Source organism: Malus sylvestris, chromosome 12 (assembly GCF_916048215.2).
Source record: "Malus sylvestris chromosome 12, drMalSylv7.2, whole genome shotgun sequence".
Classification (NCBI taxonomy): Eukaryota; Viridiplantae; Streptophyta; class Magnoliopsida; order Rosales; family Rosaceae; genus Malus; species Malus sylvestris.
Genome location: NC_062271.1, coordinates 14721687 through 14740760, shown reverse-complemented (window position 1 = coordinate 14740760; position 19074 = coordinate 14721687). Strand labels below are relative to the sequence as shown.

At 39.5% G+C, this 19074-nt stretch overlaps 1 protein-coding gene across 1 annotated transcript; it reads right to left on the bottom strand.

Moving 5' to 3' along the window:
- Positions 1 to 16488: 16488 nt before the first annotated feature.
- Positions 16489 to 18738, bottom strand: LOC126592050 (uncharacterized). The gene is made up of 2 exons (XM_050257808.1): positions 18321 to 18738; positions 16489 to 18124 (listed from the first exon to the last, which is right to left on the bottom strand). The coding sequence occupies exon 2, from the start codon at positions 18094 to 18096 to the stop codon at positions 16684 to 16686; it is 1413 nt and encodes a 470-aa protein (XP_050113765.1). The 5' UTR covers positions 18097 to 18124; positions 18321 to 18738; the 3' UTR covers positions 16489 to 16683.
- Between the last annotated feature and the right edge of the window lie 336 nt (positions 18739 to 19074).

The following is a 19074-nucleotide window of genomic DNA, read 5'->3' as shown; positions in this document are numbered from 1 at the left end:
TCTGGCACCATGTGCAAAAAAAAAAAAAAAGGAGAAGAAAATATAAAAAATCTTGGTGGATCAGCACCACCATGTGCAAGAAAAGAAAAGAAAATATATATATATATATATATATATATATGTATATATATAAATGAATGGTGGATCAGCACCATATGAAATATATATTTATATATAGACACTAAATGAAATAAAGCTCATTTATTGATATTTCCGATAAGTTACAAATATGTACATATACATAAATCAAAATAAACAAACAAGAGGGAGCCTTCACAAAGGTTGCTCAAGAGAAGTCTCAGCAGTCGGCAGAGCCCTAGGTCGAAGAGGCACCAGAGGGTGATTATTCAGAGCCTCAATACTAGGCAGAACCCCAGGAGGAGGAGGCACCGAAGGTTGATCATTTGGAGCTTCATTACGCGGTACAGCCCCAGAAGACGAAGGCAAATGCTGTTGGAACAAACCCACAAACCTCTGATGATCAAGTAAAATCTAACCATCAGATTCCTGCATCTGGTCAATTTTCCTCTTCATGTTTGTAGCATAGTTATGTGCGAGCCTGTGCAACTGTTTATTCTTATGCTTGAGCCCTCTAATCTCCTGTTTGAGACTCATCACTTCAGCCGCCAATGATTTAACTTGACGGGTTCGAGCAAATAGACGTTGGGCCATATTAGACACAGAACTTGCACACTGCATACTGAGAGCCAGATAATCCTTAACAGCTAACTCATCAGACCGTTTGGAAAGTAGTCTGTTATCTTTGGGAGTGACGAGGTTCTGGGCTACCATCGCAGCGGTCATATCATTCTTCATCACCGAATCCCCAACGGTAAGAGAACCAGTAGGGGATATGAAGGATGGACGCCATATGTTGTCTGGAGAAGGCATGGCTGCCTCTTCACCAAGGTTCAAGTCAAAACGACGGTCGGAGGGGCCAGATATTTTCAAAGGTGTTGAAGAAAAAAGAGGTCGGACAAATCAAGATCTTAGAAGTGCAAGAAGGGAGTTTCTATAAGCGAAAATTCAAGTTTGCTTTGAAACGAACTGCGTGCCCCTATAAAAATCAGCATTCGACGGGATTTCAGAGATTGAAGAGGAGAGCTCAGAATTTGAAGAGGCCAATTCAAAAATCGAAAAGGTGTTAGCTTTCTCAAAAGCTGGGCTTGCTCAGAAATCACGAGCCAATCTTCCTTTCCAGACTTGTCCGCACTTGTCACATGCAGCCTCTGCACTCGACGGAGCTCAGAACTTGAAGAGGCAAGCTCAAAAATTGAAGAGGCATATGCTTTTCCAAACGTGTCAGCATCTGTGACATGCATACTCAGCTTTGTGGAAATCACGGGCAGTTTGTTGAAGCGCCGATTTCAGATATCGAAGAGGCATCTGCTTTTACAGACGTGTCAGCATTTGTCACATGTACACTTAGCTTTGCGCAAATCACGGGCAATTTGTTGAAGATTTCTGGTGAAGTAGAAAACACGTGAAGTTTACTGTTCATTCATCCAACGGTTTCTGACAAGAGTGAAAGAATAGTACCAGTTATTAATTCATATAAAAGTCAACCTTCACCCTCTATAACAAGGCAGACATACATAACCTTTCTTCATCTCTGAGAATGCCTTCCCAATGAAGCCTCTCGAGTCACTCAGTGTTCATTATTCCTTGGGGTACCTCTGCAAACAACTCATCAAAAGCAAAAGTATTTCATATCATGAAGGTTGAAAGCAAGAGTATCTCATATCATGCTTTCTCCCTGTCTTTCTCCTTGTCATTGTTTTCACCTGCGGGACAAGGAGAAAGAGAGCAATTAGTCAGCACTTGGTATCAATCTTCCGATCTAGCACCGACTGCCTAGAACCCATTCCTGATTGTTTACCTAGCCTTGCTTTCGAGGTACTCATGTTTCAACATCTTATGCTTCCTCTTCGTCTACCACATCTGCCTGGGGAACAGATAAGGGAAGTGAAAATGGTACCTCGAAGCATGTGGAGACAATGTGCTAATTCATCCTCAGCTAGGGACAAGGAGAAAGAAAGTAAATGGTGGGCACTTGGAAAGATTGAAAAAAAAGAAACAGACCATCACCCCTACCTCGTGCCTGCCTGCCGTGCAGAAGAAACAAACAGAGAAGAATGCAGACTGCACAATCAAATCAACCCAGCAGAAGGAGTCTGATTTGAAACCTTTCAAACGAGTTCGAGATCAAAGCTGTGGAAAGTCAACAAGCGTAAAAACAAATACGTGCCAATTCATCTACTACCAAAGCCAAAGATCATCTACCACATGAAGCTCCTTGTGGTCCAATTTCAACCTTCAAGATCAAGCCTCAATGGCCCTTGAAGAAATCTCAAGCCCAATTCAAGATCAAGCCTCAACGGCCATTGAAGAAATTTCCAGCCCAATTCAAGATCAAGCCTTGATGGCCCTTAGATCGACATCTACACTAAGGGACTTCAAAACGCATCTCCTACACGTGACAAGCACATGTATACGACGCGCCTTGAAGTGGGGGCATTTGTAGACATCGAAATTTCGGTGAAATAAATGTTGACCAATAGTTACAATTTCAACGCGCACGTGTCACATAAATTTTACACATAGCGTGTGACTAAACGAAAAATCAAAATAAATCGAAAAAGTCATTAAATAGGACACATGTCAACACCTGGCAAAAAATGATTTATTTCATATGCATATTATATTCAAAATTAGGCCTTGGAAAATTCTATAAGTAGGAAGCCAATGCATTCATTTTAAAAAAAAATTCATAACCAATTCATAACCAATTCATCACCAATTCACCTCACACCAAAACCTTGAAGCTTTGAAACTCCAAAGCTCCCAAGAAAATTCCGAAGGATCAAGAAAGCTCTCTTCGTTCTTCGTCAACCCAACCTTCAAGATCAAGCCCCAACGGCCATTTGAAGGAACTTCCACCAATTCAAGATCAAGCCCCGACGACCCTTGAAGAAAGCGTTCATCGTTCATCATTTGTTCATCCTAAGATCAAGCCCCAACAACCCTTTGGATCAACAACATCAACAAATCCACATATCCAACCGTTCTTCAAGATAAAGCCCAAAAGCCCTTGAAGATCCATTCATCAACTGTTTATCAAGATCAAGCCCCAACGACCCTTTGAAGGAACTTCCACCAATTCAAGATCAAGCCCCGACGACCCTTGAAGAAAGTGTTCATCGTTCATCATTTGTTCATCCTAAGATCAAGCCCCAATGACCCTTTGGATCAACAACATCAACAAATCCACATATCCAACTGTTCTTCAAGACCAAGCCCAAAAGCCCTTGAAGATCCGTTCATCCATCAACCTTCAAGATCAAGCCCAAAAGGCCCCCTTGAAGAAGCTTTCAACCATTCATCCGAGATCTAGCCTCGACGACCCTTGGATCAGCATCACAATCCACAAATCAACACCTTACGGAGATCGAATCAGAGGATCAAATTTGAGAGAGATTGTAACCCCTAAATCATTAATACAAAATATTATTTTGTACACGTGTTCTTGTCTCGTTTGTCGTAGGAAAATTTCGTGTTTACAAGAATATCTCTCACTCACGGAGAGAAAGGGAAAAATTATGAGCTACTTTTAGTGATATTATATAAAAGGATTGGTTTGTAAGGAAGATAAACCAATTCTCATAATCTCTATGTGAAAGCAAGAGGGTTACTCTGGTTTAGAAAGGAGAGAAAAATTATTAGCTACTTTAGTGATATTATATACATTAAAGTGAGAGTCATCTTTGTCTTCCTATTATTTCAGATAATGAAAGACACTACTGATGCTTCCCCAAGAATGTAGGCACACTCGCTGAATCTCATAAGTATTGTATCTTATTTAATTGGAAAAATTAGTATTTGGTCCCTAGTTTCTAATGTTTATTGACGAAGACCTTACTAGTTTTTAGATTTTGATCAAAGTCCCAATCATTAATATATTAATGAATTACATGGAAGTTACATAATTTTTATAATAAAAATTAGTAATTGATTTAGAGTTTTAATACTCACACCCTTTTTAAACTCCTAATTAATTTTCAATTTAAACATTTACAAAATATAAAAAATAAAATTAGAATAATTTTGTACCCATTAAATTTTTTAATCTTATATGTACCCATTCTTAAATATACCAATTTGTTATATGAAAAAGTACCCATATTTTTTTATATAAAATTCATTTAATCTTTTCTGTAATCCATTTTTTAAACTTATATGGGTACATTCTTTTTCCTTGATTTGAGAATGTATCCATGTCAAGTTTAATAAAAGAAATTTAATAATGTTATTAAGTCTAATATCTTTTTTTTTTTTTGTGTTTTTGAAAAATGTACCCATGTTTTGATACAATAAATTTTTGGTTAGTTTTGATGAACGTACACATGTACACACACACACACACAAAATATATTGGAGAGTATAATTTATCTTTAATATTTTTAATCCCATAAATTATGGGTTTTATTTAAAACCTCATTAATATAAATAACTACAAATTTCATTTTTGATTTACCAATATAATAACCTACATAGAAATACATTATTACATTAATGTCAGTGACTTCAATAAAAAACTAAAAAGCACAAAGGTTTCAGTAAAAGAACATTGGTAGTTAGGGACCACATCTAAGGTGTCCCTATCTAATTTAGGCTTTTAGTCCTTGGGTGAAAATTATGTTAAATAAAGTTCAATATGACAAAATTACCCTTAATTTAATAAACAATAGGCCAAAATGATTTGACAAAAATTGAGGATATTTTTGTCATTTTATCCTTATTTTATGGAGATTTTTCATAGAAGGACCAAAATGATTGATTGTAGACAAACTCAAGGACCAATTTTATTGATTTCAAATCTTAGGGACCAAAGTGAGGAGTTATGCAAATCTTAGAAACCATTTTGGCTAAAAAGCCTTTAATTGATATATCACTACACATATATCGTCTATTTTACAACAAGTAGTGACTTATGCAAACCCCTTTTGTCACCTGTACACATTTACTTATTTTTGGACTTTGAAGTTGAGACATTTGGCTATTTTTTGGACATAGGAGTTGAATAAATTGATTAGAGAATTAACACGAAGAAATAAAACATGCATGTGCATAAAAAGAAAAAAGTAACTAGAATGAGTGCACGGCATGTTATGAGAAGGAACGATAAGAGAGATAAACACCCCAATCATTTTCTCATACCTTTATTTTAAGTATGTCATATCAAAATAAATAGGCTAAATTGGATTAATGATCTCCGTGGTGATAGGGTAATCGGAAGTTAGCCTACGTGGTGAAAAAATTCGAATTTAAACCCTCTCGGTGAAGTCCATTAGATTCAAACCCAAAATTAACATTTTCGTCAACTCTCTTTTTAAACCTATTCTGCCTTCATAACCGAAAGAGAAAAAAAAATTCCATTCAGTCAAAGGATATGAATCCTTTGCTCCATGCTTTGATTTCATTCAAAACTCTTTTATCCACCAAAACAACTAGGTTTTTTTTTTAAGGAAAACCAATGAAAAGGGCTTGAAAACTTTGAGTTTTAACAATAAGGACAAATTAAAGGGTAAAGTGAATAGTACTATGTTTGACTTTTTAGTGTAAAAATGTGGTTTTTCGTTAAAGTGAACAGTACCACGAGTTTTTCGTGAAAACTCCCTTTTTTTTTTGCAGCACTAGCCAATAGAAGTAAAATTGAAAATTTTAGTTATCCTTTCTTATGTGGGAGCTTCAATTGGATTGCTTGTTTGTTATTTCATAGGAATCTGGATTATGTCGAGTAACAAAACATGGTATGCTCATAGGAATCTTGATAGTGCTGCATAGCTACCAGATGTAGAAAGTAATGCTTAATAGTGCCAAGTCAACTAGTTCAATGACCCATTGACCCTTGATGCGTAAATTAACTTAACACACAAATTAAATCCTCTTGTTGACAATTGTAGTATGGATAAGTAGGGATCGTTCTGGACCGGGGATTAGGAGGGATTGCTAATCTACTCTAAACTGACTTAGAAACACAATAATAAACTTAAAAACACTTAAAAAGACTCACAAGACTCAAAACAAACTTAAAAGACTCAAAACTGCCTAAAAACAACACTAAGGCAGTTTCTACTACTAACACAAGTTTTGGAGGAAAATTGATTATATCTTGACTCAAAACACTTAAAAACACAATCTAAAACAAGTTCTAACTAATATGACTCAATAAAGTAAAGTGGGGGTTGGTTTTGGACGAAAATAAGTAAAGCAAAACAAAAACAATTTAAACATATTCTTAGACAAATTTAGGTGAATTGATGGGTGATGGGTTAACTAGGGAGTTCTTCTCCACACATGACACACTTGCATTCAAATTGATTTCCAATTGCTTCTCTCAATAAGTCGTGAAACTCAATACTCCAGGTTAACTGTGACAACACTTTTTTAACCTTCAAGTTCTCCTTAAGTTAATGAATTGGATGGGAAAGCACATACAACAATTCAAAGCATTCTCTAAAAGTCCCCTATGTGAAAAGCACAATAAAGGTACAATCAAAGATCATTAAGTTTCATGAAAACTATAAGCATTGACGAGGCAATTGTTACTATGAAAAGCATGAAACTTTTGCCAAGAATTCACTTAACACGATCGTTTATAAGCGTCCTCCACTACTTGCAAATATAAGTTTGTAACTATTAGGTGAAACTCCCTTATATTTTAGCTTCAAATCCTTGCATGAAAACTAAGTGTGCACTCTTAATAAACATACAAGAATAAGTTATCAATCAAACGGTTAAGCAAATTGAATTCACAACTTATGAAATAACAACTGAAGGTAATCAATTCATAATGCAAATATAATCATGGTTTTGAATAGCCCCCTAGCCAAGAAGGGCTTAGTTCCTCATGTTCGCAAAACAAAGATATATAAACTTAAACATTGAAAACAAAAGAAAGATTACACCTAGAAATGCTCCAACAATCCAACGTCTTGAATGGCAAGCACGTCCAAGGGTCTCCTTCTTTCTTCTTTGCTGCGACACAAGGGTGTTTGGTGATGATTTGTGGTGAATTGTGGTGGTGGATGGATGTAGGTAGGTTATGGTGAAGGGTGGAATTTTTGGCAGAAATTTGGGTGAATGGTGGTAGAATGGGGCTGTTGAAGATGGAGTTCAGTTTCTGGCGTGAATGGTGAGTTTCTGGATGAATGGGGATGTTTGTGGCTGCACAAGGATGTTTATTTAAAGGGATTAGGAAATTAAAAACCCTAGGCTATTTAGGTAATAAAAAATTAAGTCAAAAGCTTCTAGAAATAGGAAATCAAATCAGAAAATTAAAGGAAAGTGCCAAGGGGGATGCGGCAATAACATATATGTATAGGAAAGGGTATGGCACGGTTTGGGACTGAAATTGGCTAAGTTTAAATCTCCAAATCCTCCAAGAAAAGGTAAGAAATCAGAATTAAAAGGAGAAAAGGTAAGGTGATGTGCGGCAAAGACTAGAAAATAAAGGGAATGTGTATTTGATGTCCTAGAATACTTAGGATGCCTTCAAAGTTGATAAAACTTAGGAACATTTAGGAAAGGTCAAACCAAAGTAGGAAACCTTGGCTTAACTTTCCTATTTCAAGTAGGAATCCTTCTTGGAGTAGGAATCCTTGTTCTTCTAGGAATCCTCATGTGATTAGGAATCCATCTTCCATTAGGAATCCTTCTTGGAGTAGGAATCCTTCGTCGATTAGGAATCCTTCTTCAATTAGGAATCCTTTTTCAATTAGGAATCCTTCGTTGATTAGGAATCCTAATTTCTTCAAGTCTTCAATTCATCCATTCCTTTTGCTCCAAAAGGCTCCAAATTACATCATTTTGCACACTTCGGCTTTGGAATCTGAAAACACACAAAAGTAACTTTAAACACTAAAATAGCTAACGAAACATAACATAAATGCACGAGAACAAGCCAATTAAGTCGCATAAATATGCTCCTATCAACCCTCAAACATCAAACAAATGACAGTATTTCATCATCCAAAACATGATCAACCAAAACTCAGTAATCCTTTTCGTTGGAATCACCCTTCAAGTTGTTCCTGTTCAGGCTCGGAACTTGCAATTGTTTCAACTTTCAACTGCCAAATCTCAGGGGGGATTTGACCTGAAATCTTATAGCCTCTCATTCTCATCTGAGCAATTGTACATCAACCATGGCATGAACAACGAAGGGAACCTGAAGAGATAGAGAGATAGAAAGAAAGAGAGGCGAACAGAGAGGAGGCAAGTTGAAAGTGTCTCGGTGGTGGGGGGAATGTTAACGGAGAGTTGACGGAAATGTTAATTTTGGGCTTGAATTCTAATGATCTTTACCACAAGAGTTTAAAGCCTTAAGGCCAAACTTAGGTATCATTTGACATGCCGTATTAGACATCAGAAAGACTATGTAATACGAATCCAATGTTCAATGCTCTTATGCATTAAATAGCTACCGGTTAATTTATCGGTCACCTATTATAAGCATCACGCCGCTTAACTTGTCAATTTTAAGACTAAATGTGATTTATTTGTTAGGAAACATATGAATATGAACGACAAAACTTCTTGCGGACCACTTAAATCCAAATCGTTGTAACAATGAATCATCTAATTGAATCAAGCCTTTTGTAGATTTTGGTCATTCCACTATTATTAACCCATCGCAACATATTCCCTTGCTTCAAATAAATCGTGATGGCTGCAGAGCAAAAAATAATCAAAAAAATTATGGAGGTCACACGTGGACTTTTGGGTTAAAAGGATAAAATTACCCTTGAGGCACATTAGAATTCTCACGCGCATGCAATGGACAATAACAGCTCAATCAATGAAGAGTCAAAGGTGATCAAAATGGTATTTATTCAAATCCCACTCATCACTCCTCATCAAATACTTATTTAAAAGGTAACTCCCAAAACTTCCTATTTAATTTAGGATTAATTACCATGTTAATTGCAAGATATTATTTCACATAATATATTACAATTATTCTCCAAATACATCATATATGGCTGGCCACTATTCTCCAAATATGGCCTATCACTCCCCTATAAATAGCCCATTATCCCACTAAAAAGTAAGCCATTTTGCTACCTACAAATTCCTAAACACATTTTTTTTCCTTCAGAATTCTAACTTTGGCATTGGAAATTCTTTGACCAAAGCCCCCTATTCATCGTGGGTGCATGAGACTTTTAACCTTAATCTTAGGTGTTATTATTTTGCAGGTGCATTTTTGTCAAATGAGAAGACGGCGAAAATTTGCATCCACAAATTGGTGCGTTCATTAAGAGTTTGATTTACACGCTTGAAAAAGACTCTTGCATTCAAAGTTTCTCATTTCTCATTCGTTCATAAATTTTTCATATGTTCTTATTCCTAGATTTTTTTAATTCTTTGAATAGACGTAGGAGAAAAATACAATGGCGGGAAATTCGAAAACCACAACGAACGAAATTTCCTACATTTAAAGATCCAGATCAAAAGATGGAAATTGCGATGTAGCCCTACCACGACGATCCACGAGGCTTAACAGGATGGCAAGAGAATCAACTTTTCCACCACGAAGAACCACCAATATGGCAGCCACGGGGACCACTGTGGTAGTGGGAAGTGGGTTAGCTCCATAGCAACAAACCCACGGAGAGCAGGGAGTAGCTGCCTTAGCAGCCCAGGAGGTGGCCCAAGCAGCCCACACCATAAGGCAACCGAGCCAGGCCCGTCACGAGCCGACCCAAGCTGCTGCCCCAGCATCGTAGGCTCAAAGTGCATCACAGGCCTAAGTCGTGCCAATAGTCCCTTCGACCCAGATCCAACGTGCTCCCAGCGCCACACTGCACTGATAGGAGCATATTTATGCGACTTAATTGGCTTGCTCTTGTGCGTTTACGTTGTGTTTCTTTAGTTATTTTAGTGTCTAAAGCCATTTTCATTTGTTTGTAGGTCTTAATAACAACCTTGGCAAGAAAAGTGCATTTTGGTGCATGTTGGATCAATATTGGGCTCAAATGGATTGCATGCATGAGGATGGACGTTTTGGGCATATGTGTGTGCAAGTGTGTGTGTGTAATTGCAAGGATAAACAATGACAACTCATACACATGCAAAGAAGCCCACATGCAAAGTGAAAGACTCTAAGTACAAAGTATGCAAGAAGATGCATTTTGGAGGCCTTTGGAGCATGTTTCGGGCTTGGAATGGATAGCAAATGCATGGGCCAAAGTGGATGGACGAATTTGAGAACTAAAGAGGCCAAGAATGTGAAGAATTAGTGTCCAAAAGATAAAGAATTCAGCCCAAAAATGTCACTCCAAGTTGCACACTCCTTGCCATGCAAAACACATAGAATTCCCTTTGGATTCCCATGCCATGCTTGATCACTCTTGTCCCCTACATAATTTCTGATTTCATGCTTTAATTCATTTAATTATTTCACTCAATTGCTTGATACCTCTTGTTCCCTTCACCCATTAGATTTTAGACAATCTTTACATCCATTACATGCACCAATTGATGCTCCATCATTCACATTTGGAATCCAATGGCATGTGTCACACATGTTGTTGCACCTTTGACCCATTTGTTGACACATTTCACCTCCCTTTCCATCTCTATGCAATGTACACAATCATTCATGCTCCCTAGCTGCAACACCACTCCATTTTACCCTTCACACTTTGCATCATCACTTCATTTTCACCCTTGGACCATTGCACACCACACACACCAACTTGCCATGCATTTCATCCCTAGCCTAACCTAATTTTCTAAGGTTTTTGGGGCCTATAAATACATGTTTACACCCTTTGGCCAAAGAACAATCCCCCATATTCATCATTTTATCACAGAAATTAGTCCATACACACCCTAGGAAGCAAAACACCCAAAAAACACCATTCTAGTGCCTAGAAAACATAACAGCCACTCCACCTTCTTCCACCCTCTTTGCCTAGTTCTCCACCACCTTCCAACCATCAAACACTTTTCCACACTCACCCTAAACCCCTCCATACCATTCCCCATCCATTCTACACCATAAATCCACCCAAAAATCTGTCCACAAGCTTCATGCCGCAACAAGGAGGAAGGGAGATCCATTGATGCACTTGCTTTCCAAGTTGGAGCATTTTAGGTGTTTTCTTTCCTTTGATTTTAATGTCTAATTTTATGTATCTTTGTATTGCAAGAATGAGGAACTAAACCCCCCTTGGCTAGGGGGGGATTCAAAACCATGTTTATGCTTGCTATATGATTTGATTACTTCCAATTGCGTTTCTTGAATTGTGAATTCAATTTACTTATCCGTTCGTATAAAAACTAATTTGTGTATGTTGGTTGAGAGTGCACGCTTAATTTTCATGCATGAATTTGACGCTAGAATATAAGGGAGTTTCACCTAATCGTTATGAACTTATATTCACAAGTAGTGAAGGTTGCTAGTCACAATCACGTTAAGTAAATTCTTGGCATAAGTTTCATGCAAATCATAGTAACGAGTGCCTCGTCAATGCTTATGTTTTTCATAGAACTTAATGATTCTTGCTTGTATCTCTATTATGCAATTCATGTAGGGAACTTGTAGGGAATGTTTTGGGTTGTCGTATGCAATCATCCAACCTAATAACTTGTTGAAAAACTGAGAGTTAATTAGTGCAATTCACGGTTAATTTGGGGCGTTGAGTATTCATAACTTATCAAAAAGCAATTGGAAATCATTTTGTATGCAAGTGTGACATGTGTGAAGAAGAACCTCCTAGCTAGCCTTCCATCCCTAAGTTTTAAACCAAATTCGTTTTAAAACCTGTTTTGTTTTACAAAGTTCTTATTTTATTTTAAATTCGTCAAAACCAATCCCCCCTGTAGTTTCAAGTGTCATTTTAGTTAGAAATCAATTTAGTTTGTGTTTCTAAGTGTATTGAGTCAAGTTATAACATATTTTCGTTCAATTTCTTCCTTAGTGTTCAAAACTGCCCAGATTGTGTTTTTATGGCAGTTTTGAATGTTAGGTGCTGTTTTGAGTCTTTTGGTTTGTTTTGGTGTTTTAAAGTATAGTTTTGCATTCTTTGATTCTAGTTTAGTGTTTTAAATTTTGTTTTTATGTTTTTAAGTCAGTTTTCAAGTGTTTAGCAATCCCTCCTAATCCCCGGCCTAGAACGATCCCTACTTACATACTTTACTACATTTGATAAAAAGAGGGTTTAATTTTGTGTGTTAACTTATTTTTCACATCATGCACCCACGCGCCCTGCACGTGGCACGACCACTTTCGCAGTCCAACCCATTCTTGTGACCCATTTAGTGATCCAAATTGATCCAAGATCGGTTTAACTATCCCGACGTTAAATTTCTGAATCTACGATTGAACCGAGGGCATTTTCACCCTGAGTTTTTGCAGATTTGACTATCTTGGCTCAAAATTTTGTACACTGAATCCACTACACTTCTACCACTTATAGAGAAACCTACTATCCAAGCTCTTCTATCCCGCATAGTGAACAACACTTGTCCCGACAAGTCATAGAGTTGACAAGCGTCCTTGCGTAGCAGACGACTTTGATGAATCAGCTTTTGCAGCGTGCCCCAAATGAGGTGTCTCGAAGCGGGACAAGGGTAAACAACAAACCTCTCTAGCAGCGTCCCGGTAAGCAGCTTTTCGACTAGCCACGAACCAAGCACTCTAGCAATATACACTCATGTCTGGGCTCCCAAGATAGCGTATTATCGTTTTAGCGTGCGGAAGAGAGTGCACTCCTGGTTAGGCCCACGGACGAACATACATTCACAGTTGGGGCCACACTTTGATAATCAACATGGAGAACCTTCCAGGAGAAATGTTCATTAATGGCTAGACCCGTAAATAGCATATTTCTCTTCACATCAGAGTATGCAACACGATGGACGGAGAGAAGCAGTCACTCAATCCGACTCAAGTTCAATCGGTAGCCTGCGAGTAACCAGCTATCCTGCTAGGAACGTACCACATGCACTGCAGCTGCAGCATAGACGAGATGAGCACATGGAATAACAGCCTAGACCAACAGGTCACGACCGGGGGTAGTCGAAAACTCCGTTGCCCCAGCAGAGGCAAACTCAGTAAGAAGTTGAGAGGCTCCTGACTGAACGATTGCGCAATTTCCAGCGTAATGAAGTTACTAACGAGGTTTTCGGATAAGACATGACCAACATAAGCAGGTCACCTTATATTGACAAGATCGAGCAGGCTGAACCATCCCACATACACTGGAAAGTACAAAGACTACTTCTATTTCGATAAACGCAGCAACCCAGCTTAATGGCGCAATGGAGGTAGACGAGTACCAGAAGGACACACTAGCCCAAATTGGTAGCACGTCTTGTTTTTATCACTTAAGACTATTCAATACTGGAGCAGCACATTATCAGTAGCTGAGCATCCATGATCTAGTGGTCAAATTCCTCCTACTGTGCACAACCTAGCCCAAGCTAGCCCCAGCTCCGTGCTCACAGTCATGCCTACCTGCTTCACGGCTCTCAACAACCTTTGATCTATCACCATGGCTTCTAACTGTGCCAATCTTGCACCATGGTTCCTACCCCTGTTGATCATGTCTTGTGGCACTTAATCGCATCGACCAAGCCGATAGCATTCCAAACTTCAAAGCATCCAACGACAGAGCAGAAGACAAAGCTTTATTAGCAGCCACTGCTAGCGAAAGACTTAGCGGTGTAGAAGCTTGCAATCTATTCATATTCTCAGCTGAACACCAACCAAGCCTCAGATGGGCATACGACGAAACATCTAACGATGGCGCAATACTTGAAGAAAGTTTGGGAGTAGCTCACTGCGCTTCCCACTCACACCCTTATGCGGGTTCTATAAATAGTTCAAAGTCTTAAACATATCACTAAATAGTACCTCACAGCTGAAGATTATTTCAGCTGTCTATTAGTCCATTTTTCCTCAGCTGCACTCACAACAACGACTTCCATGCTCTTTAGTGTTAGAAGGTAAACCAATCCCTCGACACCCATATGGGTCTGCTCTCCCCAAGCAGTTCAAAGTCTCAAGCAGATCGCTGAACAATACCTTACAGCTGAGGATTATTTTAGTTGTCTAGCAATCCAGTTTTCCTTAGCTGCGCTCACAACAACGACTTCCATGCTATCTAGTGCGAGAAGGTAAACCAATCCCCTGACACCTATAAGGGTCTGCTCTCTAGTGCAAGAGGATAAACTAATTGCTCTCCAGTACGAAAGGGTAAACAAGGTCCCCAATACCAATATGGGTAAGCTCTCCAGTGTGAGAGGATAAACTAATTTATCTCCAGTGTGAGAGGGTAAACCAATTCCCCGACACCCATCTGGGTTTGCTCTCCAGTGCAAGAGGATAAACTAATTGCTCTCTAATGCAAGAGGGTAAACCAATTCCCCAACACCCATTTGGGTAAGCTCTCCAGTGCGAGAGGTTAAACTAATTGCCGGACACCCATCTGGGTATGCTCTTTAGTGCAAGAGGATAAACTAATTGCTTTCCAGTGTGAGAGAGTAAACCAATTCCTCGACACCCATTTGGGTAAGCTTTCCAGTGCGAGAGGGTAAACTAATTGCTCTCAAGTGCGAGAGGGTAAACCAATTCCCCGACACTCATATGGGTAAACTTTCTAGTGCGAGAGGGTAAACTAATTGCTCTCTAGTACGAGAGGGTAAACTAATTCCCCAACACCCATCTAGGTAAGCTCTCTAGCACGAGATGATAAACCAATTTCCCCGACACCCATCTGGGTAAGCTCTCCAGTGCAAGAGGGAAAACCAATTCCCCACACCCATCTGGGCCACACAACTCAAATGATCGAATACTCGAATACCAGCTACGTAACAAATGGTTAGGGGCAGTAGTCGACGACGAACTCAACAGCTAGACACTTCAAGAAGCCGCAACTCATAACCATAGTGACTCCATGTGATCGTCAGCCTTTTTTGAATTAACATGCTCAACTAACGGTTTTATGGCTAAAAGTTTTGCAAGACACTTCAAGCAAGCAAAGTTTCAAGAAAACAAAGATGGAGTTAAGTGAAAGCAGTTTATTAAATTTCTAGCAAATTGATAAACTTATACGAAGGTCGTTGATATTCGACACATGCTAAACAGAGAAGACTACTCATTTAGCAGCTTGGATGACCATGGGCTATCCAGCAGCCATCCTACCTTGAGCAGCCACTTCACACTCATCAGTTTGCCCATTCGACTCTTCATCTTCAGCAGCTTCGTTCTTAATTGCTCCATCTATAACAGTTGAGAAATCAAACTCAGCAATTTCCTCATTTTTAGCAAGCAGTCCAAACCGTGGCCCATGCTACGATACTTCCTCGAACGATGCCGAGCCAACCCTTGGCTTTAGCCAAGCTGTGGCCCTTGCCACACTACCTTCTTGCCTCATGCTGAGTCGACTCCTGACCCCTGCCAGTTGATGTGTTGCACCACTTCGACGGCAGCCCCGCACCAGCACCACCCAAGAAGAAGAGAAAGAAAATTAAGTTTTTCTTACCTTGGTGCGGCGCAGAGAAAACAAAGAAATCAACGGAAGATGGTTCTTTGCACAAGCAAGCGAAGAAGAATGCTAGGGGAAGGGAAACGAATATCCTCTAGCTTTCTCTCTTTTTTGTAGGGACAAATAATTGTCATTCGAAGTTGATTTAATCCCTTACTTAAGGTAGGCTTAAATAGGCTTTGGTGACGATTTATTTCCCTTTTCTGGAAGAATCTAATTCCAAGTCCAAGTGGGGATTTGCATCAAAGTTAAAGATCTCTACACCTACTGCCATTTCCTGCGAGCAGCCTAATAGGTGTGGTGGCATTTGTGTAGCAAAAAATAATCAAGAAAATTATGGAGGTGACACGCGGATTTTTAGATGAAAATGATAAAATTAACCTTGAGGCACACCGGGATTCCCACGCGTATGCAACAGACAATAAAAGCTCAGTAAAGAAAGAGTCAAAGGTGATCAAAATGATATTTATTCAAATCCCTCTAATCATTCATAATTAAATCCTTATTCAAAAGGTAACTCCCAAAACTTCCTATTTAATTTGGGATTAATTACCATATTAATTGCAATATATTATTTTACATAATATATATATCTCACAATTATTCTTCAAATACATCATATATGGCCGGACCTATTCTCCAAATAAGGCCGGCCATTCCTCCATAAATGACTGGACACTATTCTCCAAATAGGGCCAGCTACTCCTATATAAATAGCCCTGTTATCTCACTAAAAAGCTAGGTCATTTTGCTATCCACAAACTTCTTAACACTTTTTTTCTTCAGAATTCTAACTTTGGCATCGGAGGCCAAAACCCCCCATTCATCGTGGCCACATGAGGCTTTTGACCTTAATTTTATGTGTTATTATTTTGCAGGTGCATTTTCGTCAAAAGAGAAGATGATGAAAATTTGCATCCACAATGACTAGAGTTCAAACTCCGTCGGCTGCTAATCTAACATCTAATCTAATAAAATATATTGTTTGAAAAGAAAATAAAAATAACCCCCGGTATCTAAAATAGATAAAAACAAAATAAAAACAAAATAAAACAAAATAAAAAAAACTTGAGAACAAAAATGAGAATATCATCCACCTGATCCCAACCTATAAAATTTACAGCTATCCAGTGAGGGAAGATGGATCACTTCTTTTGTTTGAAGAATTCTGTTGCTGCTGCTGGTGATGAAGCTCCAGCAAATCAAACTCCTTCCCGCGGACGACCAACAACAACCTCTCGTTCTCAAGCCGCCTTCTCTCGTTCTCAAGCTTGCGTCTCTCCATGTACCTTTCCTTCTTCCCACTGTACTTGATCCACTTGAGCCTCTGCTTCTCGAGCTCGAAAGCTCGGTGTTGGTAGCTCACTTGCTGTTCCTGCAATTTTATTATCCTTGTTTTCAACCACTGCTTCTTCTCCCACGGGGTCTTTGACACATCTTGCAGCACAACCCTCACCTCACAGCCCAATTGCTGCATTAAATGGGTGGATGAGGATGACCCCGAAAAACAGCCTTCCTTTCTCGGCACTTTCTGGGGAGCTCTTTCATCGTTGTCATCGTTGTCTTCGTGATTTCCATGCCCAATGTGACCTCTAGAACCACGTCCAACCACCTCGTCATCCGAATCATCATCCTCGAAGTCTTCATCTTCGTCCTCGCAGCCACTTCCTCCTTTTATTACCTTGGATCCCTTGGTCTCTGACCTTCCTGAATTGGCAACCGCTTGAGCATTTTCTGATGAATGAAAGCATCTCTGCTGCTGGAGCTGCTCGTGCGGCTGCGGCCACACTGGGATCTCAGACGGCTCTGTGGCCACCTCTGGCGGGGAGTTATGCGCGCCATTAGACCGACCACCAACAGTTTCATGACCACAACTATTATGATAAGCACACATTTCTCTGAAAAACAGGTGCTTCGAATTCAGCAATTTACGAACTTCTTCCTTCATCTTTGGTGCCAAATCCATCTTTTCCAACAAGCCCTGATTCTCCACAACCCGGCAAGCTGTCCCCTTTCCAAGAATATCATTAACCCTCTTATACCTCTTATTCAAATCATTGAACTTGTCCTCACATTGCTGTGGCGACACGTAGAAACCCTTCTCCATCATAGCTCGGGACACCGATTTCCACTTCCCTTTCTTCTGCAGCAACCCACCAGCAGGCTTCTTCTTGCCTGTAGGATCAGGGCCATCAGAAGCCTCGTCACCAATGTAAAACACAGCCATGATCAGGAGCCTCACCATGGTGTCGGTCCACTTCATTCTCTGCCATGGCGATATCTTCTTCTTGTTATCCCCATTGCTGTTGTCATCAGCACCGAAACCGGGTTCGTCATCATCACTGAGGGCAATTTGTTTGGGTTTGGGGGCAAATGGGTGCCTCTGTTTCACAGATTGGTGAGGGTTTTGGTGGTTGTCGGGGTCATGGTGGGGGGCATAGGCAACCATTTGGGGTTGGTGCATAAGGTGGTGAGGGTTTTGGTGCAAAGGCATTTCCAGGCCAAGCATTCCAGAAAACAACCCATTGGCTTCCATCCCAAACTCTTACAAAACTGCTCTTATTCTACCAATTTCACAAAAGAACAAAACTTTGAGATAAAACCCAAAAACCCAAATACTAAATTTATCTCTCAATCCAACGATTTTATAAGGATACATGCACTGAACAAAACTCAGAAACAAAAAAGAAAAATGAAAATACGCAATAAATGAAATGAAATTTGGACAAAACCCCAGAAAATAAAACAGCCCAAAAGTACCAGAAACTGAGAGATTGCAACCGACTTGTTACATCAACATGTCCAGAGGCACCTCCACGGATGGAAAAGAATGAGAGTAATTGGTCAGCTTTTTGCAGAAATGTGTGGCAGAAGCAGAAGATAATGTAGAGAGAGAGAGAGAGAGAGAGAGAGAGAGAGAGAGGTGAGAGAAGGGAGAGAGGTTTGGTGTTGGGGTTGGTGCTGGTGCTGGTGCTGGTGCTGGTGTTGGTGGACTAGATTGTGTGACAGAGATTCAATGGAGAAGCGGTATGAGCTATATAGAGAGGGCGGAGCAGCCAGTTTTGGTCTGGCAGGTTTTGTTTGTGCAGAAGACAGCAGAAAACTGCCCATGGTTTTGCCTCTGTCTGCTTTGGAATGCAAAACCCACAGGTTCCGTTTGTTTTTGCCAAAACTAGGTCTGTCTATGTAAATCTACAGAGTGGGAGAGTCGATCACCCATCCACTACCAAATTACGTTTGTGCTGTATATATGGCTTAATTAGATATGGGCATGCCACGTACACTAAAAGGTGGTGTATTACTTTATTATGATGTTGCAATTAATTAATTTAATTAGAACTTAGTTAGTGAATGTGCATGTAAACCCCAATAATGGCGTGGTGCACTTTCGAATTGGAGTGTCTTTAACATAATTAAAGATTAAAGACATAATCACAAAACAACTATGATGTATCACGTCAAATGACTACTTTACATTATCTCAACTAGTGAGTTTTCATGTGACATGAGTATG